The sequence below is a fragment of the Alexandromys fortis genome, unplaced genomic scaffold (genome assembly GCF_014885135.2).
Source record: "Alexandromys fortis isolate MF-2015 unplaced genomic scaffold, M_Fortis_MF-2015_v1.1 scaffold_72, whole genome shotgun sequence".
Classification (NCBI taxonomy): domain Eukaryota; kingdom Metazoa; phylum Chordata; class Mammalia; order Rodentia; family Cricetidae; genus Alexandromys; species Alexandromys fortis.
Window position 1 is genome coordinate 7572820 of NW_026067969.1, and position 16035 is coordinate 7588854.

At 46.8% G+C, this 16035-nt stretch overlaps 1 protein-coding gene across 4 annotated transcripts in view; it reads left to right on the forward strand.

The window, feature by feature from the left end:
- The window catches only part of Abl1 (ABL proto-oncogene 1, non-receptor tyrosine kinase), a 118571-nt gene that overhangs the window by 86586 nt on the left and 15950 nt on the right, over positions 1-16035 (forward strand). For 2 of the 4 annotated variants that reach the window (XM_050155365.1, XM_050155367.1), the window contains exons 2-4: positions 2692-2865; positions 3300-3595; positions 10950-11222. In XM_050155365.1, the coding sequence (XP_050011322.1) occupies positions 2692-2865; positions 3300-3595; positions 10950-11222 (743 nt within the window). The remainder of the gene's footprint in view (positions 1-2691; positions 2866-3299; positions 3596-10949; positions 11223-16035) is intronic. The other 2 variants (XM_050155368.1, XM_050155369.1) reach the window with 1 other exon arrangement.

The window sequence follows — 16035 nt, forward strand, 5'->3', positions numbered from 1 at the left end:
GGTCCTTGGAGTTGCCTGCCAACCAGCCTAGTCAAAATAGTGAACTTTCAGGCTCAAAAAAATATTATAGAGAGCAATACAGGAAAACACACAACATGCATGTCTGGCTCAGGCCTGTACCCAAAATAACACATGTGAATGTATGGCACACACAGTTCCAGGTCTTAAACGTTTCATGTTACTTCACTAAAATGAACAATTACCTGTCATTTATTAGTTAAAGATTTTTTTTTCTTTTGCCAAAAGCAAAAATAAATCTCTCCTTAGCCAGCGTTTTTAGTCAGTTGGCAGTTAACCCCTGACCACATGAACACTTGGAGTGCTTGGTAAGCCTGGACAGAGGACAGGCCTGCTGGGATTTCTCTGTTCCCACAGCTGGGAGATGGCCACATGACTCGACCTCATCCTTGAAGTGATCTTTGCCCTCAGTGCATAAAATGAAATGACTGAGCATGGTGACAGTCGTCAGTAGTGGCGGTTTGTCCTGTAGGAAATGACCATCGGAGCTGAAAAGGAAAGAATTGCGCTCCTTATGCTGACTTCTTGCAGACATCCTTTGCATGGTTCAGTCCCCCTCATTCTTTGAGACAGGGCCTCACTGTGTGGAACTCAGTCGATAGCCCAGGATGGCCTCACACTCTCCATGGACCCAGACTAGCCTTGAACTTAAGGCACTCTTCCTGCCTGAGGCCTCCCTAATGCTTGAACTACAGGTGGCCTTTTATATTTGGCTTTCTGGCATTTTGTTGTTACAATTTTGGGTGAATGCAGTCAGATAGATCTCCAAGGTTGGTTTTACTGCCCAAAAGAAATGGTGTTTGTTGGGGCGGCGGTGTGTGGGGTGTAGTATTCTAAATCCATATGGAGGCATGGTAATTGTTGTTACTGTTTGTGTGTGGCTCGTTTGTAAGTCTTCCACTCTTCTCAAGGCCAATCTCTTTCTCAAGTTTGATTTCTCAGTGTGATTTCACTTAAGTGGAGTTGGCATTTCAACTCCTTAGCGCCCTGCGCTGCCATGCGGAGTGGCCTGTGCTGTCATGTATAGCTCCCTGCATTGCCATTCCTTCTGGATAAGATTGATCTTCTCAGACAAAGCCCTTCTGCAAATTGGTATCACAAAGGTGACCTAGACAGTTGGAGTACAGTTCAAATGTAAAGAAGATAAAAGAACAAGAAACTGTCTATGAGCAGTACCCATCTCTAGTGCCAGCAGTGTTGGTCAACTCCAGCTTCAGATGTGACAGACACAGAAGGGAGGCTTTCTTATTTTAGGAATTTTAGGACACAAGAGACTGTGAGGGCCCTCACAGGTTAAAAAATGTATGATGATGGCTGTATCTGAGTGGGAAGAGGAGTGGGAAACCGTAGGAAGGTGGAGAGAAACAGTCTCTTGGGGAACAGCTGCCTCGGGGTAGAAGCAGAAGGGTAGTTTGAAGTAGAGGGTGGAGATCTCTCAGGCCAACATCGAGAGGGATGGATGGAAATGCGTGGTTGTTTATATCAACACTGATATATGGAAGTGTTTTAAGCTAGCTCTGGTAGCACAGGCCTACCACCCCAGCATCTGGGATGAATCAGGAGTTTAAGGCCAGCCTGGATTACGTGAAACCATGGCTCAAAAAGAAAAAGAAAAAAAGTACTTTCAAGAATGTCTACTCCATATTGTAGGCAATGGCAGACCGAAGAGATGGATTATGTCTATCTCTGAGTAAACTCATATTGAATTCATGAATTTTACCTGAATTAATGAATTTCACATTTATTTGGTGTGTGTATGTGTGTGCATATGCCATGGCATGTGTATAGAGGCCAGAAAACAGCTTGCAGAAAGTCATTTCTCTCCAACCATCACATGGGTCCTGGGAATCCAACTCAGACTGTCAGATTTGCAGTCATTGCTCTCCTGCTGAACCGTCTTGCATGCCTGAGTGAATGCGTTTAAATCAACTATTTGGGAACAGGAATGTTTTAGTTTCTTTTCTATTGCTGTGACAGAACATCATGAACAAGGCAACTCATAAAAAATGTTTAATTTGGGGCTTACGGTTTTAGAGGGTTAGCGTCCATGGCCATCATGATGGGGAGCATGGCAGCAGGCAGGCAGGCAGGCATGTGGCTGGAACAGTAGCTGAGAGCTCACATCCTGTTCTGTGAGTAGTAGGCAGAGCTAACCTCAAATGAGAGGCCACACCTTCTAATCCTCCCAAAATAGTTCCATTAATGAGGACCAGACCAAGCATTCAAACATGTGAGCATGTGGGACCCATTTTTACTCAAACTACTACAAGGAATCATCAGTTAGAATGAAAATACTTAGTGCCTTCCATAATACTTGGTAAAGACAACTGAAATTCTATGAGAAACATAGAATATGTGGATGTAGCCAGGCAGTGGTGGCATACACCTTTAATCCCAGCATTCTGGAGGCAGAGGCTGGTGGGTCTCTGAGTTTGAGGCCAACCTGGTCTACAGAATGAGTTCCAGGACAGTTAGGGCCCAATCTGAATATATATACATATATATATGTGTGTGTGTGTGTGTGTGTGTGTGTGTGTGTGTGTGTGTGTGTATTGAGTAAAAATAAATATATATATACACACAATATATTATTGATATATATCAGTAAAAATTCAGCTCATGTCTCCCAAGTTCTCTTCCATTCTCATTTGCCCTTTCCTCCTTGTCTTGCAGAAGCCCTGCAGAGGCCAGTGGCATCTGACTTTGAGCCCCAGGGTCTCAGTGAAGCAGCTCGATGGAACTCCAAGGAAAACCTTCTTGCTGGGCCCAGTGAAAATGATCCCAACCTTTTTGTGGCACTATACGATTTTGTGGCCAGTGGAGATAACACTCTCAGCATTACTAAAGGTAACAGGAAAACAGCAAGCAAGGGTGAGGGGGGTGGCTTGGCTGGCCTGCCCTTTGCTCCCTGAGAGGGCAGTTTTCTAGTGTGGGGACAGAGATACCTCCAGAGCACAGAGCCTACCCTTAGGAGGCTCCAGGGCAGCAGTCCTGTGCACATGCTTCCCGTGTTCCTACAAAAGAGGACATATGGATCTCAGGCTGGAAACATGGGGATTTGGTATTGTTTTTATCACCAGGAAAAAGCATTTTTTTCCCTAAAACATTTCCTTGCAGTAGGAACAGAACTTTTGAGTAAACTTGAATAATCTTAGATGCCAAGGCAGAGTTGTCTCCTGTGTACTCACGAGTAACAGGACAATGAGATGTGCTAGAGAAAGATGGGAAAGAAGAAAGCCGATCATCCAAACTGATACATCTGTTTGGTTCTTTTTTCTAAGGTGAAAAGCTCCGGGTCTTAGGTTATAATCACAATGGGGAATGGTGTGAAGCCCAAACGAAAAATGGCCAAGGATGGGTCCCAAGCAACTACATCACTCCTGTCAACAGCCTGGAGAAACATTCCTGGTATCATGGGCCTGTGTCCCGAAATGCTGCTGAGTATCTGCTGAGCAGTGGGATCAATGGCAGCTTCTTGGTGCGGGAGAGTGAGAGTAGTCCTGGCCAGAGGTCCATCTCCCTGAGATATGAAGGGAGGGTATACCACTACAGGATCAACACCGCTTCCGATGGCAAGGTGGGTAACCCCCTGACTAGGATCAGCAGTGATGGCTCCCTGGTCTTTGTGTGTAGGATTCTCTGAAAAGCACAGGGATACTCTTGGGTCTGAGATGTAAGTTTGTTTTGCTTTGTTTTTTTTTTTTTAATATTTATTTATTTATTTATTTATTTTGAGAAAGAGTTTCTCTTTAACAGCCCTGGTTGTCCTGGAACTCATTTTTTGACCAGGATGGCCTCAAACGCACAGAGATCTGCCTGCTTCCCAGTGCTGGAATTAAAGGCATGTGCCACCACTCCCAGCGGACTTTAAGTTCTTATAATAAGCCTCTTCCTTTTTGTAAATTTTTCTTATTTGTTCTTTGGGTTTTTGATACAGTCTCTGTGTTTTGTAGCCCTGGCTGTCCTGGAACTTACTCTATAGACCAGATTGGTCTCAAACTCACAGAGATCTGCCTGCCAAGTGCTGGGATTAAAAGTGTGTGCCACCACCTCCCAGCCCTTTATGTAAATTCTCATAGTGATGATGATTGAGATATTCAGTCAATCAGTAGTCCCCTCATGTGTAAAGCTGCAGGTCTCAGTAGCAGCACTTCCCTGGCCTTGACAACCCAATGTTCTTCCTGTGGTAAAGTATGGATATAGGTGCAAAATAAATGTACCCAACTTTTAAGAAAGGTCACATCAAAGTAAACCAATTGGTCTCCAAGCACAAAGTGTGTTTTCTAATTTTGTTGTAACATGTTATTTTGTGATCTTTGTGTAAACATTGTTCCTTAAATGTCCACAAAGAGAAGAAAAATGTGGTTAGTGCAGTTTTATCAGTGCTAGTGTCCTCTTCTCCTTTAACCCTCACCTCTACTCCTGGATGGTGCTATTTCATCTGCACTCCTGCGTCAGTAAGAGGGGGGCTTAGAGGGACAAGGCTTCCAGCCCAAGATTTTCACATAGGGAATAATTGAAGGCACCAGGCTGGGGTCCTCCTCTTCATGGCATCAGGTTCTGTCAGAGGACAGCATTGATTGGCAGGTAGCAGAGTACAGATGGCATGGACTTCTGTCTTAGTCACTGTTCTATTGCTGTGAAGATACCAAGAGGCAACTCTTTTATAAAGGAAACTTTTAATTGGGGGCTTGCTTACAGGTTCAGAGGCTTAGTCCATTATCATGGTGGGGAGCAAAGGGACAGGAAACGTGGTGGTGGGCAGGCATGGTGCTAGAGAAATAGCTGAGCTAATACATCCTGATATGTAGGCTGAGATAGAGAGGCTGGGCTTTTGGTTTTTCGAGGCAGGGTTTCTCTGTATAACAGTTCTAGATGTCCTGGCACTAGCTCTTGTAGACCAGGCAGCCTTGAACTCACAGAGATCAGCCTGCCTCTGCCTCCCAAGTGCTGGGATTAAAAGCATGTACCACCACTGCCCAGCTGGCATGGGCTTTTGAAACCTCAAAGCCTACCCCTAGTGACATACTTTCTCCAAAGAGCCATACCTCTTAATCCCTATAATCCTTTCAAATAATATCACTCCTGGTGACAAAGCATTCAGATATATGAGCCTATGGGGACCATTTTTATTCAAACCATCATAGCATCTAAATTATTTTTTGGGGGGCGCTGGCTCCATGGTGTAGCACTTGCATGTGACCTGGGGTTCTTTATGCAGTGCTGCAATTCATATATTTTTTTTTTTTGTTTTTAGAGATTGAGTTTCTCTGTGTAACAGCCCTGTCCTGGAACCTACTCTGTAGACCAGGCTGGCCTCAAACTCATAGAGATCCACCTCTGCCTCTCAAGTGCTGGGATTAAAGACATACACCACCACCACCTGGCTAATGTATATACATTTTGTACATGCACCCACACATTTTGTTTTTGAAAGAAGATCTTGTTATGTAGTGCTGGCTTGCCTGGACATCACTATGTAGCCCAGGCTGGCTTTAAACTTCTGGCCACACTCCTGCCTCTGAAGTCCTGACTGCTGGGATTAAGTGTGCACTGCCACACACAGCTTTGTTTCATGTTAGTATGTAATGAATGTTCGTGGTTTCAAATGGCAAGCTAATTACAATAAAAACTGTCTTGTCAGCCTGTTTAGACTTACCCAGTATATCTGTCCTCATGAAACGGAGACACAGGTGGTGCCTGCATACTGATGCTCCTTCCTTTCCAAGGTATTTTGAAGAGCTTCACAGTGGCTCATGTAGCCCTGCTTCTGTCCTGTAGTGGTCACACTGTAATCCAGCACTTGGGAAGATGAGGCAAGAAGATTGCTTAGTTTGAAGCCAGACATCATGACAGTGAACTGCAGTGTAAAACTATAGCAAAAAAAAAAAAAAATCAAAACAGAACAATTTTGTTTTGTTTTGATTTTGTTTGTTTTTTTTTTTGTTATTGTTTTGTTTTGATTTTTGAGACGCGGTTTGTTTTTATAGCCTTGGCTGACCTAAAACTAGCTCTATGTAGTCCAGGCTAGCCTTGAACTCACAGAGATTTACTTGTCTCCCAAGTGCTGGGATTAAAGGTGTGCACCACTACCTCTGGCACAAAAAAATTCTGACTGTGATCTCCTACATTTGTTACTATGCACTCGAGTATAAACATGGGTAAGATAGTGGCTGGAACTAATCACGAGTTATACGCTCTTTAAAGCTAGTGTCTAGGTTGCCAAGCCTCCTCTGCAGCGCTTGTTCCAGTCTGCCTTCGCAGATCTCTGGTGTAAGTCTCCAGACTTACCAGAGTAAGTACTTACCAGCTCTCACTAGACTATACGCCATCCTTGTTACTGATTGCTGAAGAAGGTGACCTTCCCAGATTCAGTACACATGTGTCATCCTTATTCCATGTATTAAGTTTGTCTTTCTCCTGCTTAGAGAAGTATGTGTGCTTCCCTTACAGGTGTAGAGAGGCCTATGGATCCTCAACTCTCCTTGAGGATTTTAGCATGACACTTTGAATAGTTAGCTGCATCTTTGTTCTTTGAATCCGTGTCTGATGGGCTGGCATCTTTGTCATCTTCTTTAGCATTTTCCTGGCTGGCTCACACATTCATTTGTAGCATGTGAGCATGTGTACTCTCCCTCCTAGAACTTGCTATGTGGACCAGGCTGCCCCACCGCTGCCTCCAGAGCACAGGGATTAAGGTCATGCATCACCACACTGGTCTATACGCCTCTGATTTCCTTCTTTTTGAGTGTTCATGTCTTCTTGCCTGTCTCTGAAGGCCTCTAGTGCAGCACTGTGGTTATTGTACAGGGTTAGACTGTTGGGATGTTTCAGTTCCTTTTCTCAACACTGAACAGATGCCTAACCAAAAGCAACTTATGGGGGGAAAGGTTTGTTTATTTGACTAGTCTTGGTGAGGTAGGTGTGGCAGGTGCTGCTGCTTGCTCACATCCCAGAAGATTAGAAGCAGAACCCCTCCCCCCTTTTTCCCAAACAGGAAAGCTATGTAGCCTTGGCTGTCCTGAAACTCTGTAGACCAGGCTGGCCTCAAACTCAGAGAGATCTGCAGGCATGTGCCGCCGCCACCTGACTTCTCCATCCCCGTTTACTCAGTCCATCCATTGGGGATGATATGCTGCCCCCATCCATTGGGGATGATCTTCCCTATCCAATCCACACGCTGTGAGTGCCTTTGGAATCTCCTCATTTAGGCAGGCTAGCCATACAGCTTGCAGTTAGAGCCAGGCTGCCTCAGACATGCAGTGGGTAGAGCTAGATCTTTACACTCTGGGGCGGACTCCAGAGTAGCGCTTCTTTAAAAAAAAACTGCAGGCTGCACAGTACCTAGGCTTTTCCCTAGGAGATGGGTTTCTGGAGATGACAGTTTGCTGTCCTCTGTTTTCTTTTTGTGGAGCAAGCCAAGCTGCTTCAGGATGACCACTGAGGTCCACACTGAGCAAGACCATGCTGTCTTGTCCCCAGAGTCCTTTCTTTAATCAGCAGCCTCAGAACAGTTTGGATAGGTGTGGTCTGAGGGACAACTCATTAGCTTGAGCTTAGTCTAAGTTCTGCTTAGAGTGGAGAAGAGTTTAAAGTCCCCTCTGTAAATCTGGTATGTGCTCAGAGTATACAGGCCACTCCCATGACTGGCAGCTCATCTGCTCCACCATGGAAAAGGTTCTCCTATCAGCCGTCCAGGCATCTGGAGACTTTGGAGGCTTCTCAGCCCTTGATGAGGCGTTTATCTACAGAAGTTCACATTCAAGGAAGCATTATTGGGTGGAATCATGTCCCAGGAGTGAGAGACAGGCGTCAGGATGGGGAGGTACCACAGCCCTGGCAGCATAGTGGGACTCAATTCTGAAGAATGCTTCCCACATAGCAGGGCTTTGATGCAATCCTCTTTGATTACTAAAGGGAACATTTCAGAATGCTGGGAGGGGCGGACTGGGGCTGATAAAGATGATATTTTATTTCTAAATCAGCCAATCAGTCACAACCAGATATAGAAGATTCTTCTGTCGGGCCCAAACATCTGACTTCCTACTTACTCTCTGTGCTCTGTGTTTTCTGAACCTCTCTTGCTTTTTGTTCCTACTCCTGCAAGCCACAGCTGTGCATTCCCACAGTTCCCAAGACCCTGAAGCCTTCCCTCTTCTTGAAGTTTCCTAGCTTCAGAAGTGACAGGCTCAAGTTGATAGAAGTGGAACCCAGGCAGGAAATATTGGCCCCAGGACCTCCAGATTATCTGGGCTTTGCCTTCCCTGGGACCAAGTGGTGGTGCGAGCATTCTTGGAGGAGCCTGCTAACTAACTACCTTCCTTTCAGAGGAACTGCTACGGGTGGGAACTTGAGGACTTTCTGTGAGCAGCTCTGAAAAGCCAGTCTGTCTCAATTCTAAAGCACAAGTGACATTGCCCTGTACCCTGGCACCTGGGAGTGTCTCATGAACACTCAGGAAGAGGCAGACTTCTGCCTGAGCATGCTGTATGTTTACAGGGCAGCACAGCACAGAACCAGTCACTCAGCACTAGCTTCACCTGCTTCTCTGAACGCACCCCAAATTCCAAATGCTTGTCCCAATCATCACCAGAGTTCTCAAAAACTAGAGCATTCAAAAGGCAACTGCCAGAGTGGGCGGTGTGATTCGGAACGTGGCTGGGAATGTTGGTGTGTAAATTTTAGGTTGGAAAATGAACTTAGTCACGGCTTTCTGAGGAATGGAAGAGATTGGGACCTGTTTCCCCAAACCCTACAGAGTGCACTATGTCTGTGGGATGTGAGGGTACCGAGCCAATGGTAGGCTGTGTGATTATACCCCACTCACTGCACTCACTATGTCCCCAGAGCTGTTGACAGGCTCGCCTCGGTGCTGTGAGGTGAAAGGGGGCCCTGCTGCTCAGATGTCCCTTCTCACAGACCACAGTTGTCACACAAGGAGTGAGGGGTATGTCTAGACAAATCTCGGTTGTCTTGCACTTTTATTTTAGTAGACTTATAGATACATATTTGGCCTGCCTAAGTCTAAAAATTGTGTTATATCCTTAGCAAGCAGAAAAGGGGAGCATAGATCTGCTACTGAACCCTTGTGATTATCTCCCTTTAAAGTTTTAATGATCCAATATTAATACTATAAGCTACAAAAATAACCATGTCTGCATTTTACTGCCATAATGAAATAACCTGAAGCAGCTAATTCACAGAGGACAGTTTTATTTAGCTCTTCGTGTAGAACACTGTACATTGAAGCCGCATGGTACAGACTGATAATGGCCCCTGGCACAGTGGCAGTGAATTGGCGGAGTAGTCAGTCCATTGAATGCATGCAGGAACAGACTTTTCATCTGAGATGGAGGAGGGGCCAGGCTGGTTCCTTCGTAAGCACTGTCTGAGGGATCTGGCGCAGGAGAGCTTTGGGCCCCCAACAAGACCTTATGTACCTCCTCTGAGACCACACTTCCCCACCTCATCGTCCAAGGGAATGAATGTTCATATCATGGTGACAGTGGTGCTCAGTATACCCAACAGCCAACGGCCTTGTGCCTTCTGTGTGTCTTACCCCTCCCCCCACACTGTTCATATGTCACCCTTTCTTTCTATGCACGTCTCACCAGGTATCAGTACTGTCTGGGTCCAGCCTCTCCTGCCCACCATGAGGTTGCTGCCGGGGCAAGTCAGGGTGCTCTGTGATATGCCTGGGGCCCAGATGTTCCATGTAGATGTGAGCATGGAGCAGTTCCTTCCCACAGCACTGCAGCAGGAGACAAAGGTGGCTGCCCTTCCCACCATGTGCTTTCTGCCCATGTCCACAGGAGAACTCTGCAGAGTGTTCCTGGCAGGCCCCCTGTGCTGTGGCTCTCAGAAAAGTCCCAAAGCACCCCTTCTCAAGAGTCTTCCTATGTTCCCATCTTGGTTAAGGCTGTGTTGTCTTCTTGCCTACAAGGTGCCAATAGAAACAGCCTCCCCAGGCAAGCTGCCAGCAATACAAGTCTTGGTGTCTGGTGCCTTACACCAAGTCCCAAGCAAGCAGAAAGCTTGAGGAGACACTTGCTTCGTTATCAGTTCCCACCCTCCGACCACTGTGTACTTTAACATTTATGATTATAAATTGAATTCTTTTCTTTCCTAGTCAGCAAGTTCGTAAGTTCTGCTGTTCATTCATCAGCAAGGACTTAGTACCTATTTTGGAGTAGTTTCTTATCATGGGAACAACAGGATGGAAAAGATGGCCCAGGCTGTGCTCCCTTGGAGCTTAGGTTCAGTTGGGTGGAGACAGAGCTGTCAGTTAGTAGTGAAGAAAAGTAAGACAGGTGATGCTGCCTGCCCTCTGCCCTGGTGGTGACTTCAGATTGGGCACTCAGGGAAAACACTTCAGTTGGAGGGCAGGGACTAGAGAGATGACTCTTCAGGATTAAGAACATCGACTGCTGCTCTTCCAAATGTTCCCAGTTCCGTTGCCAGCACCCACACGGTGGCTTACAACCATTCTCTATATAATTCTGGTTTCAGGGAGTTTGATGCCTTATTCTGGCCTCCAAGAGAGAGCACCAGACATGCATGGTGCACATATATACATACATGCAACTACCTATACACATAAAACAAAAATAAAAAATTAATTAAAAGTAATACATTGTTGGCTTGAGGCCAGCCGGGTCTGCAGAGCAAGTTCCAAGATAGCCAGAACTATAGAGAACTATACAGAACTATACAGAGAAATCCTGCCTCAACACAAAGCAGAGTAATGCATTGGAGGATAACGGGGAGGGAGGGGATCAGCAGAGGCAGGTGCACATGCCCTCAGACTTCTGAGTGTCTCTGTCAGTAAGTTCTACCCCTGCTAGAAAAGCTTTGGAGGGTGACTAAACCATAAACAGCCTTTTCCCCTGGTGTTTGCTCTGTGAATGAGGACTGTTACCTATCTTCCTCAGCTCTATGTCTCCTCGGAGAGCCGCTTCAACACTCTGGCCGAGTTAGTTCACCATCATTCCACGGTGGCTGATGGACTCATCACCACGCTCCACTACCCAGCTCCCAAGCGCAACAAGCCCACCATCTATGGCGTGTCCCCCAACTATGACAAGTGGGAAATGGAGCGCACAGACATCACCATGAAGCACAAGCTGGGTGGCGGCCAGTATGGGGAGGTGTACGAAGGTGTATGGAAGAAGTACAGCCTGACTGTGGCTGTGAAGACCTTGAAGGTGAGTTCAGGTCCTGGTTGAAGGGTGTAGGTGGGGTGTCTGCTGTGGCTCCACAGGTGCTGTCCAGTGCTGAGGGTCGGGAAAGGCTCCTAGAGTCTCTTGTTCTGTGGGAGCGTTCTTTCAAAGTCTTTCTGTTCTTGTTGGGTGACATGGAGGCCACTTCCTTATGAGAGTTCAGAGAAGCACAGAGTTGGGGTTGGAAAAGGAGAGTAATGAGGGATGAGTCCTCTGTGGGCTGATACAAAAGGCAGGTGTGTGGTGTCCTGGCACCGTCCAGTTCTCTCCCACAGGCCAGGCTTCTGCACACAGGAGTGAGGCCTTTCTAGAACAGCTCCAGTAAGCCATTATTACTGAGCTATGGCCTTCCTTCTCTGTAAGGTTAGGACCCCAATCCCTGCATCTGCACAGCCTGAGCTTGTCCCTGAGATGAGAGTGTCCCCTAGTGTTCACCTACAGTGTTTGCTTTTGCCTGTTTTAGACAAACTGATGATACAGCCTGTGAGTAGCCGCCAGAAAAGGGCCCGGGAAAACAGACCAGAGTGTGTGCTTGTGTCTCAGCTCAGTCAGGCAGTGCATCTGACAGGCTCAGCTCTGCTCTAAAAGACAGTAAAATAGAGGCTGGACTTTTGGTTACCAAAAGTAACTGTTTAAAGCAAGACTGCCTCCTCCCTTGATTCTAGAAGGAAAAGCAGCTTTCTGAGCACCACAGTTAGTATTTCCCCTCCCTTTGGCCCTGGGGGAAGAGGAGCATAGGTGCAATTTCCTGGAGTACTCTTTAATATTTTCCAAATTCAGTTTTTTTAAAATTTAACAAAGGCAGAGTTCTTTGTATTTATTGGCTAAACCCTAGTGCTCAGGCTGGGTGGTCCACATCAGATGAGAAATGGAGATGGCAGTACAGTGGGTCAGGGCAGTGTCTGACAACAGCTCTGCCATGCAAGGAGGAGGCAGTGATGCCTGCAGTGGTTAGAAGAATGGGAATCATGGCTGTGATGAAGGGCAGAGGCCAGGAAGCCTTAGTGAGGAGGAGGCAGGTGCTCAAGGCAGGTCTGATTCCGTCCGTTTTGCATAGCATGAGGGGAGAGAGCTGATCCATGTCAGTACACCTGGCCACGGTGGCACTGGCTGCGAGGGCCAGGCACCACTGGCAGGGATTTACAAACACAGCAAGGAAGAGGGAAACAACAACAAGGGAAGGCTAATTTGAAAACCTTCAAGAAAGATAGAGGGCCTGCACGGTGACTCAGTCAGTAAATGCACCTGATGGCAAGCCTGACAACCTAAGGTTTATCCCTTGAGCCTGCATGATGGCAGGAGAGAAGGACTCCCAGAAGACTCCCCAGAGTTGTCCTCTAACCAGCACACACGTGCCATAACACATGCCCTCCACACACAATAGATAAGTAATGTGAAAAACACAGCATTTAAAAAGAGGTAGAAGTTGCACAGGGGGAACAGTGGAAGGGATTCTGGAGGAGGGTCTGTTCTGGTACTTTCTGCTGAGACCTCAGTGAGTTTCCCCAAGAGCCTCATTAGCGTGTGTGCCATGGTTGATAGAGTGACAGGGTCTGTTGGGTAGGAGTTCTCATGGTGCACAGCACCTGACCACGGAGAGGCAGTACACCCTCTGTGGAGGTGTGTTACCTCCAAACACATACTGTACAACCACTGCCCAGTCCTGCACACAGCTCTGCAGTCTTGTCAGATAAGAGTAATAAAGTGTTTTGGTTCTTTATCTCCTCTGCAGATGTTGAGAACTATACTAAACTAAGCTAATGGCCAAAGTTACCATGCAAATACAGGCCCACAGAGTTCTCTGTGTGTTCATAAGCTTAGTCCACCCAGCAGCACCGTAGCACTCACAGGTGCCAAGACAGGGAACCGAATATGAATGCTATCACCATTAAGGCTGTGGAAGCTGGAGTACTGAGCCTGAATTCGAACCCAGGCACCTAGATCCCAAGCCCAACTCTTTTTGCCATCTCCCTCATCCCTTATGACAGTGGTTCTCAACCTTCCTGGTGCTGCAGCCCCTTAATACAGTTCCTCATGTGATGACTCCAACCATAAAATTACTTCGTTGCTACTTCATAACTGTAATTTTGCTACTGTTATGAATTGTAAATATCTGATATGCAGGCCGTCTAATATGCAATCCCAAAGGGGTAGCAACCCACAGGTTGAGAAACCACTGCCCTATGGCCTTCCCCTGCTGACTGTAGCTATGAAACACCCCTCAGAGAACCCTACTGGTCTTTCCAGCTTCATTCTTTCAGCAGGCTCACAAAGCAGCGCTTCCTCCCGTCCTTAACCAGCAGGGGGTGCAAGACCTGCTTGTCCTTGGACCCAGCCCTCCCCATTCATCCTGGAAGGCAGGTTCTGCCTTTGGAGAGCAGGGAAAGAGAAAGGCACTTGGCTGACCTCTATAGATGGGAAACTGTAGTTGCACTGTGGAAAGCAGGATTCTGCAAGTGGATGCAGCGCCTGGGTTGTTGTATAGATTTGGATTTTGCTGTTTGACTTTGAGAGCTTTAGTGCTACTATGTGCATAGGTGAATCTAGCCTTGACCTTATTACAGTGTATTGTCATGCCCAACATAGTGTGCTGAAGAAAAATAACTCTTAAGCCTGGGGAGAGGACTCAGTGAGTAAAGTACTTCTATGCAAGCGTGAAGCTGACCAGGGTAGCATGTCTCTAACCCAGTGCTGCTATGGCAAGGAGGGGGCAGAGACAGAGAGTGCTGGAAGCATGTAGGCCACTCTGCCTGGAGTGCAGTGCAGCAACAGACGACAAGCAGGAAGGTGAAAACTTTACCCAAGTTGTTCTCTGACCTGTAAGCATGTGCTGTGGCACGTACACCATGGCACATCTGCATGCTTTGCATGCACACACATGCACACCAAAACAAAACCCCAAAACAAACATCTACCAGGCTTTTTTAGGGGGGGCCACCAACCAGCTCCCAATTCATAACACAGACACTCAGTTATGAATGTTCAGCCTAGTTGAGACTCATTTCTGGCTAGCTCTTTTAACTTAAATTAACCCGTTTCTCTCTACATTTTGCCTGGGGCTTTTTACCTTTCTTCTTTTGTATAACTTACACTGTTTCTTGTGGCTGGCTGGTTGGCGGCTGCCTGGCTTCTGGCCCCAGGCGTATTCCTCATTCTTTCATCCTCCCTCTTTTGTTCCTCTCAAGCCTAGATTTCTCCTATTTATTCTCTGTCTGCTAGCCTTTCCTATCCTTTCTCTGCCTAGCTATTGGCTGATCAACTCTTTATTAGACCAGTGGAGGCCTTAGGCAGGCAAGGTGAAACAAATGCTACATCTTTACATAATTAAACAAATGTGGCATATTCAAATGTAACATATCTTTTACCCAGTTAAAGAATATTCCACACGGGGCTAGAGAGATGGCTCAGTGGTTAAGAGCAATGCCTGCTCTTCCAAAGGTCCTGAGTTCAATTCCCGGCAACCACATGGTGGCTCACAACCATCTGTAATGAGGTCTGGTGACCTCTTCTGGCCTGCAGACATACACACAGACAGAATATTGTATACATAATAAATAAATAAATATATATTTTTTTTAAAAAAAAGAATATTCCACAACACAAACAAACAGCTATTGAGTACAAGGAGCCTAGATTTTTAAAGGAATTATATTCCAAACGTCTTTCAAATTAGTTGAGACTACTTTGGGATACTGACTCAGAAGCTCACTGACAGAGCAACGGGAAACAGCCAAAAGCGAAGCAGCGTACCGAGCCCCAATGTGAGCATATAGTGTCCTTCCCCCTGCTGGTGGCTGGGGTCCTGACTACATCCCCGTCAGCATTGAGAAACTACTGTCTCCCTGAGGAGCAGCAGATCTGCCTGCCCCCCCCCGAAATGGTTTATTGGGGACTCTAGAAACAGCCAACAGAAAGGGGGCTCTGCAACAGCATTGACATTTGGCAGCCACACTGCAGGTTCCACATAGGCCTGCATACCAGAGAGAAAGACTCTGTGACTGGAGCTTGTTGTACCATGGTGGCTGGTTACTGTACTGCCATCCTGGCAGGACTCTGCTGACTGTGGAGATCAGTATTTGAGATGGCCATGATGTTTGAGAACAAGTGCTTTTTTTGTGGGAAGTAGCTACAGGCTAGATGTGGAACTTAGCTTCTACACCTGCTTCCCAGCACAAGGGCTAGTCAGGAGCCAGCATCTCCCCACAGTGCTCTTAGCCTTGTGTGTGCGTGCCAGGCCACTGTGCTGTTGGCCACACTCACCTGAGAGCCCAGGAACAGTTATTTCTAAAGTAATGCCCCTCTTAAGCTGTAGACTGCTACACTTGGGACAAGGCCAGGAAGCATGTTAGATAGATGTCTGTTGTTGAGTCTCAGTGATTGTGTCTGTGCAAAGACAATAAAATAAAGGTCGGTATTAGAAAACCAGTCTGTCTTCCAGAAGAGCTGTGTGCTTGCTCCACCTCTTAGCACCAGAGGCAACTGCCGCAGCAATAGGAGCACGTGCCTCTGCTGCCTGCTGGCTAGGCACTGAAAACGTCTTCCGAGGCTGAGGTGGCCCAGCTCCAGTGCTATCCAGTATGCACAGAGCCTTGAGCTTGCTCCTTAGCACTGTATACAGATGCTATCTGCGGAGAGGTGGAGGCAGAAGGAGCAGGGGTTGGAGGTCATCACATGAATGAAACCCTGCCTCAATTAAGGAAGGAAAAAAGGAGAGAGGAGAGAGGGGTTAGGAGGTAAGGGGTTCATAGAAGATGAAAGAGAGAGAGAGAGAGAGAGAGAGAGAGAGAGAGAGAGAGAG